At 39.2% G+C, this 13,231-nt stretch overlaps 1 protein-coding gene across 2 annotated transcripts in view; it reads right to left on the minus strand.

Moving 5' to 3' along the window:
* The window catches only part of nme7 (NME/NM23 family member 7), a 20,307-nt gene extending 7,227 nt beyond the window's left edge, over positions 1-13,080 (minus strand). Inside the window, exons 1-10 of one of the 2 annotated variants that reach the window (XM_084355453.1) lie at positions 12,973-13,080; positions 10,522-10,623; positions 9,122-9,288; positions 8,363-8,473; positions 7,083-7,133; positions 6,681-6,888; positions 6,482-6,587; positions 1,988-2,052; positions 1,387-1,455; positions 855-956 (exon numbers count right to left, since the gene is read on the minus strand). In XM_084355453.1, coding sequence (XP_084211579.1) covers positions 855-956; positions 1,387-1,455; positions 1,988-2,052; positions 6,482-6,587; positions 6,681-6,888; positions 7,083-7,133; positions 8,363-8,473; positions 9,122-9,288; positions 10,522-10,623; positions 12,973-12,975 — 984 coding nt within the window. In that variant the 5' untranslated portion in view covers positions 12,976-13,080. The remainder of the gene's footprint in view (positions 1-854; positions 957-1,386; positions 1,456-1,987; positions 2,053-6,481; positions 6,588-6,680; positions 6,889-7,082; positions 7,134-8,362; positions 8,474-9,121; positions 9,289-10,521; positions 10,624-12,972) is intronic. The other variant, XM_084355454.1, reaches the window with a different exon arrangement.
* Positions 13,081-13,231: the final 151 nt, after the last annotated feature.

The following is a 13,231-nucleotide window of genomic DNA, read 5'->3' on the forward strand; positions in this document are numbered from 1 at the left end:
GGGGGCAGAGCGTCTTATCATTAGATTTCACAGCACGCACTGGCACAGCCCTGCAGCACTGCTTCCACAGCACCAACCACCACACACATGCACACACACACAGACAAGTTTATTTCACTGGCCGACTCCTTTATCTTATCAGCTAAGCCACAAAATCTTTACAATGTGCACTCAGCAAAGGCTAAAACAACACTCTCTGATTCATCACCAGTTTGTTTCTGTCTGATTCAAAACCAACAGGTGTGTGTTACTTTTCATCCAACTCCGAACCAATCAGAGCTCGAAAACTCAGGTTCATGTTAAAATACTGGGCTCCGCATTCATCTGGCGTCCAGCTGCCAGGCTTCATGGCTTCTCAGCAGATGTGTCCCAGACTGACATCACATATTTAAAACTGAACGCAGAAGATTTAGCTACACTTACGTAGGATACAAGATGGAGAAAGTGCCACATAACAGGCTGCACTGGCTCGATATTCACACATAACTGAAAACATAAAAGGAGAACAAAAAAAAACAAACACTGCTGTTGCTTTTTAAGGCTCAACCGAGCAGAAATACTGTCATTTTTAAAGTCATGGACTAAATATCACAGACAATTTAACACAATGAAGGCCTGCTGTATTAGACTGCACTGGTTTTAGCAATGTGCTCTGGAAACTGTCACGATCTGTCAACATGTTTTCTGCTGCTTGTTGCATTTGAAAACCTCAGTTCTAAAGGAGGATGATGGACGGACAATGTGGATTTTCACCACATTTAACCCAACTGTTGACATTTCACTTGTCAGACAGGCGTCTAGTATATAATGAATATAATGAGGAAATAAATAACATCTAATATCATTTGACTCACTGGATCGGCAGGCCCGCAGAACTCCCTGAATGACTGCGGCGCGTTGCTGCCGTGGATCTCCAGGACCATGCAGGGTCCAGAACACAGCTCGGTCACCATACTCTGCAGGGAGAGAGTGGGGTAATACTTAATAATAACCATGGTTGAGTTATTTCACTGATGATAAACTGTAAAAATCTTTACAAACCATTTATTAAGCAGTAGTTTATTGTAAAGTTGCATTTGATGTTTATAATACTTTGTAAATGGTTAATAAATACTACAAATACTATATACTATAATCTACTTTTTATGAATAATACAGTCAAAACTGGAATAATGACTATAACACATTTTTACTCAAATTGAAGAGTTAAAGTAATGATTATTATGTGCAATGACTCAACTACAATGAACAAGATCTGAGAGATTTTTTCACTCTTCCAGACAAAAGGTCAGACAGTGTTTGTTATTGAATCATCAAAAGTAACAAGTCTCAGAAGTACTGCAGGTACTTGGAATGATGGCACAACAATGTAGTGTTTACACTCACGGGATATTCTGTGACAACACCTTTGTAAACTTCATAGAATTCTTCTGCATTAGCCCGGTCCACGTTGAACTGTGAAAAAGAAACATTACTCATGAAAAACAAGTGCAAAAATGACTTTGTGTATATATCTGTGTATCTGTATGTGCTTTGAATCGTGACAAAAGCTCTATAATTGCAAAAGACCTTCAGTAATTTCCATGAAAAATTACTCAAGGTCTCCACTGATTATATTCTTAAAGGCACAGCATGAATTGTTAATATGCTCTTTTCTATTATTCCCATTAATGCACACTCTGCATGCGGCCACAGACACAAAACCCTGATTGATTTATTTTTTGGCCTACGGCCCAAAATGTGCATCACATCTGATGAGGCAAAACGAATGGACAGTGAGAGGTCACTGTCTGCAGCAGTGACGCTGGGGTCAATTATGAGGTCAGGTTGTATAAAGTCAATACAATGCTCGTATTGATTACACGAGTATGGCTAAGATAAATGGGCATATGAGCCATAAACTCATGTTTTCATTTGACTAGTTGACATGAGCGCAGAGAAAGAATTGCAACTAAAGCAAACATATACTTATTTGTTAAACATTTACCATCTGAAGGGCTGAGATTTCAAATCCGGCATCAGATATGGAGTTCAGGATCTTCCCGGTCAGACCTGCAGACACACCAAAGCTGTTCATACCTATGAGCTTTTATGACACGGTTTACACAGACTGACACGTTAGGTGTTTAGTGCATCAATAAACTCTTCAACGAGATCCTAACCAAAGATTTTCTACAACAGCAGTCGCAGTCAATTTAAAGATACCCTCAACACAAAAGTCCTCTAATGTGTGTCTGACCTGGTTTCTTCAGAAAAAGTATAATTACAACATTTAAGGTCACATTGATAACATTTTTATGGAGACAGATATTTTTTGAAAATAAAAAAATTACAAAATACATATAATACAAGATAAAAAAAGTCACCTAGCTAGCATTAGCAACATTAACGTTAGAGAACATTAGCAACGTTATTGTTAGCTAGTGCAACGAACTGGAAACCACTTGCAGGGGCAGATGGTCCGAAATACAGCGGTGTTGTAACGTGAATGCTATGGAAGGGGGAGATGTTGTTATCAATAACACCTTTAAAATCCTTAAAATGGCACCTATTCCTCCTAATTGATTAAGAATTCATGAATATATGAATAAGTTTAACTGCTCGACATACGGTGTCTCCTACTTCACTGTAAAGTCTGTCTTTCGGTGTGTGTGCACTGGAGGCTTCAAGTTTCCATCGCATCACACTTGTGTTTGCTGAGTGTTAGTAACTATTTGTGATGTCACAAATCATGCTCATAGGCCCGCGACTTAAAATTTGATATTCAATGAGCACAGAGAAGATTTCCCCTTCAGTAGATTAATGTGAAAACAGCCTTGTAGTGTCAAACTCTGCACATACATCATTCTACACAGTGAGGCTCAAACGTTCAACTGTAGGAACAAGAGGAAAACACATTTATGACTGGAGGGGGACATTAAGTGAAATAGTTCACATCACAGGATGAAGCTAATAACAATACTCTTATTTATATAAAGGGACTTATCATTACTGACTGTGCTAGGAAGCCATCATAATGCTCCTATCCAGATATGAATCCTGTCTGTTGTTGCAATAACCTCAGACTGTAGTGTCTCCTCTGGACAAAGATTATCTTACAAATGACCTATGTTTTAGAGTAGAGGACACGTCCTTATTTTTGTACACACAGTCAACACTTTAGACAGATAGATACCGAGCTGTGCCTCCTGTCACTGCTGTACGTTATAGTAAAAATGGTAGAACCACAGTGACGAAGGTGCACCAGTGACAGTGAAGGTCAGACGGCTGCAGACACATAATTGAAAGACGGCGCCAGTCTCATAATCTCAGTCTGACATCCTGATAAATAAGTAGGCTGTGTACTCGTCAGGCAGGATAGCAGGTGTCTACATTTTCCATTAATCCTGCTGTGCATAATCACGACTTCCCGTTTGGACCAGGTGCCACCGCCGGCAAAGATCGGTTTCTCTTTTATTTGTGTAATGGTTTGGTCACGGTCCAGTTATGTGCGTGCGTTAGGTAAGTAACCACCTCCCCAGCCGGCAGCCTGCCGAGGATAGGTAGGCACACTCTCAGTGCAGCTCCCAAAACAGCTGGTGCTGTTGCTAGGAGATCCTATTCTGGGTGCCTGGCAACAGAAGCTTCTCTATTCCAGTCATGTCTGAGTACATGTTCAGTCACAACATCTCCGCTGTGATTGGCTGCGGCCTGTACACGTAGCCGTAGTGTAATTTGTCCAGTTAAGTGGTCTTCAGAGGTAATCTAATCAAGCTTTTTGATACCATTCGTCTTTGAACTGACTGACTATCCCAGTCTGGGCTCAGCTGGCCAATCCCGTCACACTGGGTTCTATTTTTGGCTCAGACCAGAGGTGTCACCTGACAGTAAATGTGTTCTCACATCAAAACATTGACAGTCATATCATTTGAATAATTCAGGACCTCTTTAATTATTTATACCAAACTCTTGTAATTGAGCAAAATAACTGAAAACACAAGGCCAGAAATTAATCTCATGAGCTCAGTTTTTGCTTTTTCTACAACACCTCCAGACTTTCTAAAACACTATTGATAAAAACAGACTAAAAATGAACTAAGTCTGGTAGATGAATGCCAGACCAGTCAACTAATTAGTGACTGGAACAGCGACAAAACTTGCTGCCTCTCAAATATCCTGCGACTCGTGACCAAATATTTTCAGATCGGCCAGATCTCTTTGCAACTTAAATACTGAAATACTTTTGGCCGTCCTGTAAGTGTGTATAATTGCAGCATTTTCACAAAAAACTGAAGTAGATGGAGACTTGTAATCGTGTAATCCAGGTCTAAGGAGGCCCAAACTCCCAAACTGAAAAGACGTTACTTACACCTTTTTTTAAAGACAAAAAAGGGGGGCTTAAAGAGACTTGGATTACGCTTGACAAGCTGTTTGGAGCCATATCATGTTTTTTTGTTTGCTGACTTTGTTTTTTTTAGTAGTCCCCATCTACTTCAGTTGTTCAGAAGAATGCTGCAATGCTGTTTTGCTGTGAAGCTCCAGAGATGTTTTGTAGACTACAAAACTTCACCTGACTTTCCATCGACTCGAGGATAAGTTGATAATGACCTGATAATGAACTTTCATCTTTGGGTGCACCTATCCTTTCATGAATCTGCAAAGATCATGGTCTTAGTGAGCAAAGGAGCTGCCTGCTTGAAGTTATGTCTGTTGCAAGCAAATACTTATTTAGCTGCCAGAGACCACAACATTACACAATAATACCAGAAATATTTGTGGGCTGAAATTGTGAGGTTAAATTGACTCCTCCCCAGACACAGCCCAACAGTAGAAAGGCTTGAATGTAATTTACGTTTCCATCAGGAAGAGAGCTTACATAATTAATAGCTCAACAATAAAGTGCTGAACGTTGTTGTGACTGTTGATTAAACAAACAGGTTACAACTCAAACACCACCTGTGTATACTAAAGATAATGAATGATAACCATCATGAATAAACACTATTCAAACACCCATACAAGTAATTGAGGAAATTAATTTCACAGCCAACAGTTGCTCAATTCTGCCTTGCAGCAAAACCCAGCATGACTGTACTTTCATTTTTTTTTTTTTAATGTTTTCTTTCTCATAGAAACTTCTCACGGTAAACATTTCAACTTGTCATAGCAAGAAAACCACTGGTGTAACTGCTGTAACAACATTTTTTGATGGCGTCATTCCAGTGAGGTGTGGCAGAAAGTCTCGACACAGCTAGATATCAAACTGACATTATTATGTTATTTTAAGGTCAAAGTGTCCCTCCATGGGAAAGGTCTATACACTGGGAATGAAATAACCCTCAACACATGAATACTATTTATGGTGTGTTTTCTGCTGGGTCTGTTTTGAATTATGTTGCTTCCTCTCTGGTGTTCCTTTTGAGTAAACATTGCAAAGCAGTGATGTTCATCTCCCGATCAAAATGTCGTGTCAGCTCGCTATGTGCACAAGTTACTCTCAGCTGATTTTGAGGACGGTTCCATGATGTTGTGATGTTGTGTGTGCAGTGCTAGGTGATGCTAAATAAATACGCTAAGGATGCAGAAAGAATAAAAGGACAAAGGAAAGAAAGAGAGAGCATAAAGATATTCATGGAAACTCAATAAAAACCTGTTCCAAATCAGATACCAAACAAACTACCATTGAGGATAAGCCCTCAAATCAGATATGAAGATCAAATTAATATATATATGGGACCACAGTGAATTGCCTTTGGACTAATATGGTCAAAACAACCAGTCCAGATCTTTCCTCCCCAGTCAACAACTTTCTGTGTGCATACTTGAGCCCTGTCCGGAGGATTTCACATTTCACAGGTCAGAGCTCTAGTGGCATGCTCTATGAACAGGGATCAGGGGCGGGCAGGGATTTAGAAAAAATCCAAAGGCAAATTCGGTAACCATGTAGTGCCTCTGTGTGACACAAACACGTTCAAACAGCCAACGGTGGACGGGGAGCAACGATTACACAAGTCAGTGGACTTGAAACTTCATACTTTATGGATGTATTAAAAGACAAGTTCAGTCATTATCTACTCACCCTGATGCAGATGGAAAGTCAAGTTATTTTTCTTTGCCTGCAAAAACATTTCTGGAGCTTCACAGCAACACAGTGTTGCAGCCAAAAAATACTGAAGTAGATGGGGACTTGTTCATCAAATCAATTTAGGATCTCAGGGCTTTTTTTTTTTTGGACTGTTAATTTACATTTTAAAACAAGTCCCCATCTACTTCAGTTGTTTAGGAGACTGCTTCAGCACTGTTTTTCTGTGACGCTCCAGAAATGTTTTGCAGACTATGAAACTCCACATACTTTCCATCGGCATGAGGGAGAGTAGATAATGATTGAATTTTCATTTTAGAGTGAACCTATCCTTTAACAGACAGACAAAGACACAACAATAGATTAATTGATTACATAAGAGTTGGCTTCAAACAGATGGATATACTACATGTTCCCTACCGTCTGATACAGCATGAGGCTTGATGATGCAGCATGTGCAGTCTGTGTAGATGGCTGTATTCGAGGGGCCGTGCCCAATTGTGGAAGGGAAAAAGAATTCAAGTTCCTAATAAAACAAACAAAGTGAAAGCAGTTTTCACAGAGTGCATGGGCGCATATGAACATGATTAAAACCAACAGGCTAGATTCACATCCTCACTCTTGCTGCTGCAGCAAGTGAGTCAGAGCCATGTCCGACATTTTTGATGCCATCTGTTCCAAACTGGGCACGGACACTCTGCGGTGCCTCCTTCCGCGCCACAGCGGAGTCTGCAGGTCCCAGGAGCCTCCTCCAGATAGACATGGCCTCATCACCCATCAGCTCCATGGCAACCACGGGGCCCGAGGACACAAACTGCACCAGGTTACTGCGAAATGGAGCAGAGGCGGAATAACTCGTTCATATTAAGCAGACTTCCTACCAGCAGTAGGTCAGCTGTGTTAACTATGTTTTAAATGTCACTACAATGTCATTAGGATTATTGTCACAGGTTCTGTTAATGATATGTTCTCTGCTGGCTCACACCTGCTCAAAACTGGCAAATCATTTACAGGCACTCACTTGAAGAACGGCTTTGACTGATGTTCCGCATAAAAGTCTGCTGCTTGGCTCCTGTAATGTAAGAAAACCATAAACCGTGGAGTTAATGAGTGGCTACATTATCTTCGATGTGAACTCAATGTACTACTGACAAAGTCATTTACAGAGGTCAATAATATTTCACGTACAAGAGAATTGTGTGGATTGTGTCTCATTTGATGTGAAAGATTTAAGCTTCTTAACTGTTAAATGGTTCTGATGGGATTGTGTTGACACTGAATAACCTTTTAGCAATGTTTATGATTAATGTTGATGAAGATGCTGTATCATAGGCAACTGGACTTGTTTCAGTTTCTTGAAGACGTTTAACCTCTCATCCAAGAGGCTATAAATCATAATAAATGATTGTGATTAATCATTTATCAATTAATTGCAGTTAAGAACTTAACTGGTTCAAAATGCATTTACCAACAATCAGGGATGGGCACAAATACATCAAAAAGCATCATACTGGATTGACAAAATGTATTTTTAATTGGCGATATGTAAGAATATAAGTTTAAAACATTCAAAATTTAAATTAGCATTAATTACCAACAATGTGTGAAGAAAATACAACTTCATATATTGTCTACGTCTGTGTATTGTGTTGCAGAGTTACTCCCCTGGTGCTATGAGCTCACAGTCCGGACTACTAGCAGCACGGCTAACTGAGCCAAATAACTAACGGCACCTGAAGTTAGCAGCAATTTGCGATTACTCTGGTGTGCTGCCCCCAATCTGTTCAGAGTATGAATTCGACAGGTGGCCAATTATTGCATAATTATTGTATATTGCGCCTCCATTCTAAATCTACTAAATGAAGTAAACACAAAAGAAAACGCGACACTAGAACCCTAACCCTGACCTCAGTATTTTATTTTCCTATAATCTTTTAATACACACTACAACAAGTAAACGTCTGGCATTCAAGTGAATAAAATTACAGGAGCATTTTACCAGCAAAGTATAATTAGCATCAGGTGAAAAAAGTGCTCACACTCACAGAGCCTTTTCTGAAACAGAAATGGTTTGATAATGTGATTGCACCATGAATGAGCACCTGATAAAAGTGTTAATTAAATGCCAAACCTGTCTGCCACTTGGCTCACCATATGCTCCCAATGTGTGTGACAAAGCACAGCCATCCATCTGTTGGTGTGACGACACCGGCGCCAAACAGCCTGTGTCTCTTGCACTGGAGTTTGTCTGATGCATTACCACAGTATGGTCAGTATGACACATTGAGGCGTCGACCTTACCATGTAAGCTTTGTCATTTTGGCTTTGGTCACAATCAGGTTGGAGGCGTAGATCGATTCAAGGACATCTCCGATCTTGGTCACGACGTCTGGCTTTATAAAAGCAAGCGTTCTGGAAAAATGGAGAGAAAGACGGACAGATAAGCCAATAAGAGGCAACTCACACTTTAGCACTTACAACAATGCATTTTTTCAGATGTGTTTTATCACATGTGAGGCTCAGTATTGTACCTTAATATGTACTGGGTGCTGCAGGAAGTAAATTGTGTCCACAGCACAGAGAAAAGCTGAACGTCGGTGTCCTTGAGCAGCCTAGGTTTTATTATTTCTCAAATACTGCCTGATTTGGATCGTTTGTTTATGTTAGTTCTTCAGTTTGATGATTAATACATGTAAATTACTACAAATTGTTAAACTAAGAAATGTTTTGTGGATGTATTGTGTTGGCATCACTTCCAAAAATAAATATATCACAAATAAATCACTTATAATAAAATTGTCAAGTAGTCTTCACTAATTTGGTCAAACACATAGTCAAAGTCACATTGCTGCTTTTATGATATAAATCTGCTGCTGTTTAAAAGCAGATTTCACTTTGTAAGCATCGAATTGATTAACAATATATATAAAAATCTAAAAAGATCCTTCTTTAAATGATAAAAACAAATGCAGATGACAGTGTTAAAATAAATATCTTGAGCCACAGCTGTGAGGTGTGTAACCGGAGAGAAACATGCAAAGACAAGTTGCACGACCGTACCTTTCTTTTTTGCTGCCCAGTTTGTTCGCTGTGTACTGATCTCCATAGTCGATCAGGTTGAGCTGTCGTGAGAGCACGTTCACTCGATTCCCGACGAACAGGTCCTCTGGATGGAGGTCGTCATTTTTGGTCCGTCTCAAAAATATTCGCTGGTTTTTCACATCGAACTGACAATAAAATAAAAGTTTGTAGTTAGGGTTAGGGTTAGGGTTAGTTGTTTATGATTACTGTAAAAAATACCTCAGAGTACACAACCAGGGCCAATTACTGCAGTTACTCTTCCTATAGCACTTGAGAAGTAAAAAAAACATTTACATTTTGATTTTATTTGACATAAATAAAAACAATAAATACACCATATGGGCTTTATGTACAATTTTTCCACAAATTCATTTAACGTTTATCTCCATTGTTGTCCTTCATGAAAGGGGCTACAGGGACAGTTATCAGCAAATGACTACCTTGACATCTCATGCATACAAAAACACAGAGACACTATATACGACGCCTTGAGGGGAAAAATTGGATTAAACAATAAATACTCAAAATGGGTGGATCCTGTCACAACACATCTCATCAGTATATGAGATAATAAATTATCCTAACCTGTCCCTACACCATTTTATTACAGCAGTTTTGAACCTGCCCACTCCTTCAATTTCATCATGACTTTGGGAAGCTTATTCCAACAGCTGCCGAGTATAAAAAGGTTGTCTTGCCAGCAAGTGTTTGAAATCTGTTGGGGACAAAGTCAGTTGAGCTCCTCCTAGTGGTAGAACTGTATGAGTCCCCAAGCAGGCGAAAATAATTAGAAAGATACAATCTTCAGCACCACACACAATTTAACCTGGTCCACCCACCCTGTTCTGTACCCTCAGCCAATTAAATCTCTCAAAACGAGAGAAATCCAATTCTAACAAGCTTGTTCTGTGACGACGGAGGTTTATTTTTACTCGCCTTTGAAATACCATCAGACCAAGGACAACAAACACAGTCAAGGTGACACTGAATTAGAACACCAGTCGGTGTTTTCAAGGCCCCACAGTCCAAATATGTTGATATCTGAGATCTGCCAGAAAACATATCCTATGTCTAACGTTTGGAAATATCTTCAAAGCCATGTCCTCTCCACATAAATGATTATCGAATATACATCAGACTGCAGATTTCTCTTCTATTGTAGTATCATTAACCATGAGTATATAAAGCCATTGGACTTCTTTAAATTATATCTAGAACATGTTTTCTTGCATTAAAATTCCATCTGCATTTAATTAATGTCACTTAAAATCATTCGACATAAAAATACATAAACAGAATAAACATCTTGCCCGAGAAGTCTCCTTTAAACTTAAATGTTTGAGGCTTAAACAAACTTGAACTGCAGCAGTAATATTTACCATTTCCACTGAGCCATCTTTGGGGTAGTAGAACAGTTGGTATCGCCGCAAGAGAGCTGCCACAGGGTCATACCACTCAGTAAGAAAGGCGTAACGTTCCTCCTGATTATGTCAACAAACAGATTCAATCAGAGGGATAAGAAGGCACAAAATAACCCACACTGAGCATTACAATGGTCATAAGGACATATGAGGCTATGATACTGTTACAATTTATGATTTTGTTGTCAAGTATGTGCGTAGGTCTGAGTCCCACAAGTGAAATGTGTTTACAATACTCCCAAATGAGAAAAGGAAAACACTGATAAGTAGGAGTCTAAATTGTTCAACTTAAAATGGCAGTGCTCAGCTTCATAGTTCTTGCAGTAGACTTAGCAGTCCTTAACAGAGGTTTTGCTTGATTTAGCCCATTAACTACACCTCACACATACTATATATCTCCAACGACTATCTCTCATCACATGCTTTAGTGTGTCCGATTTCTGAATCTGCCTACTTTCTTGTTAGTCTGTGTTTTGACTATTATAACGACCTTGCAGAGACTTTAAATGTGTTTGAACCATGACACATTCAGACTCATTTTACTGAGGAAATGTAGCTATAATAACATTACAGTGTTTACAATTTTCTTATATTTCAACTATAGTACAAAAAATTCACAGCTGTCCTGTTCAAGATGGCTCTGACTACAACCATGACAAATTCAGGCTATTTTTACTGTACAGTTTGAGAGAAAATCTAAGGTAAAGTCAGCTTATCATTAGATGGAGAATTTTCTCATGACAAATGTGATGTTATTATACTGTTAAAACTAAATAGCACAAAATTTGTGGGGAATTAGCAAAGTTAAGAGTTAACACCGAACTATTAAGAGAAACAAGTGTACTTTAAAGCAGTTGCATACATGTTTTTTTACAAAAATTTTTAAACTAGTTATCATCAATTTCCATACCACGTTATACCTTGAAAACAGTATACCACCGCAACTCTATGTTGGATCACCTAGCCTAAGAAAGTTTAAGTTCATTTCAAACATCCAAAGCTCCAGTATGGTTCTTTAAAGATCTGAGTTTAGCCATGTAGCAGACTGTGATAGGTAGGTTAATGGCTCATTTAGCAAGTCTCTGTTTGTATGAACTCAAGATACACGGTGTCTTGTTAGCATGGCAGCTACTTTAAAAGAAAAGAAGTGGCATTAAATGAGAAGGACTAACAATTAAGACTGACTAAGAATGATCTAAAATCAATCAATCCTTGACTTAATTGATCAGATTGGCTAAAAAACTTCAGTTAAGTTTACTGAAGTCTGTTGTTAGCACTGTCACCTCGCAGTACCAGAGGCCTGTGTTTGACTTCCAGAGCTGTCTGTGCAGACGTCCAGTTTCCTCCCACAGTCTTTAAGTCATGCAAGTCAGGCGGATGGAAGACTTTATCAGCCCCCTATCGTGGGTGTGTGTTCGTCTCTGTAAAGTACAACATGTCCAAGGTGTTTCCTTATTATCTGCCCATTGTTAACTTGAAAAAGCCTCCAGCCCCTGTGACCCTGACTGAGTAGGCAAAGAAAATAAACCACCTCTATCTTCTGCTTTACAGGAACATGGGTGCAAAATAAACTCAAAGATATTGGTGGATGAAATATTCTTATAAAACATATTATCTTGACATTAACTGATATGCAAAGCACATGCAGACTCCCAACATTGACCTTGAGGGCATTTCCTGATGTTTAATCTTATTTAGCACACCCACAAAAAACAGGAAAGCCAATGTTCATGTATATTGAGAGCAGTGCTCCAGATTCAGTCTCTTGCTTGAGAGCAAAACAGGCGCTTACTGCCATTTTATCGCCCCTTTCACCACAGCGACCTACCACTCTCGTTTACATAAACAAGGCAACAAGCTAACGTGCAGGCTGATGAGACATTTAGCTTCCTTCATACTCGCTAAAATGCTAAATGTAGCTCCGGTTACTGAACACCTAGCCGCAGTTTGTGCTACTTTATTAGCACCAACTGTACCTATGGGCCAACCAACTTACCATGACATACTTCACACAGCATGGAAACTATTTTTACAACTATTAAACCACAGTGTTAGCAACCACAACGCTAACGTTTCAACTTTAGCTAGTTTGTCAATGCTCAACTAGTTGTTGAACGTTAGTTACCATCAAGTAACGTTGCTGTAATGCTGGTTTTAAACTTATACATTAACGCTTCCCCAGAATGCAAACATTAGCTAAAAAATCCTTTATTCAGCCTAACGTTATTAGTTACCGGTAGCGCTACTTGGCAACGTTAATGCTAATTGTTATTATGTGTGTGCTATGCTAACGTTAGCAAACAATGATCCATGTCACTACGTTCAAGCGATTTAGTTCAATGGTTTTGAGTCTCTGACTAAAGAAATTAGTTCGCGTCAATGTTATCGTACAGGCACACTTTAACTTACCATTTTGGACAAATGAACAAAGTCTACATGTCCCAAAACTGTCTTCAGCTAGCAAACGTTAGCTTTCCCGGGCTGCGTTTCGTTTCTATAGTAACTGTCGTCACAAGCCATGGTGCGTTCATGGTACATTTACCTGGTGGTGTACATATGAGTTGTGCTCATATAGAAAGCAAACGAAGTCCCATCGCTTCAACCTTTACTGGTGCAGCTAAAATGATTTCACCACACACAGTGTACAGTATAAAACATAAAATGCGTA

Source organism: Pagrus pagrus, assembly GCF_965226575.1.
Source record: "Pagrus pagrus genome assembly, chromosome: 6".
In the NCBI taxonomy this organism is placed as follows: domain Eukaryota; kingdom Metazoa; phylum Chordata; class Actinopteri; order Spariformes; family Sparidae; genus Pagrus; species Pagrus pagrus.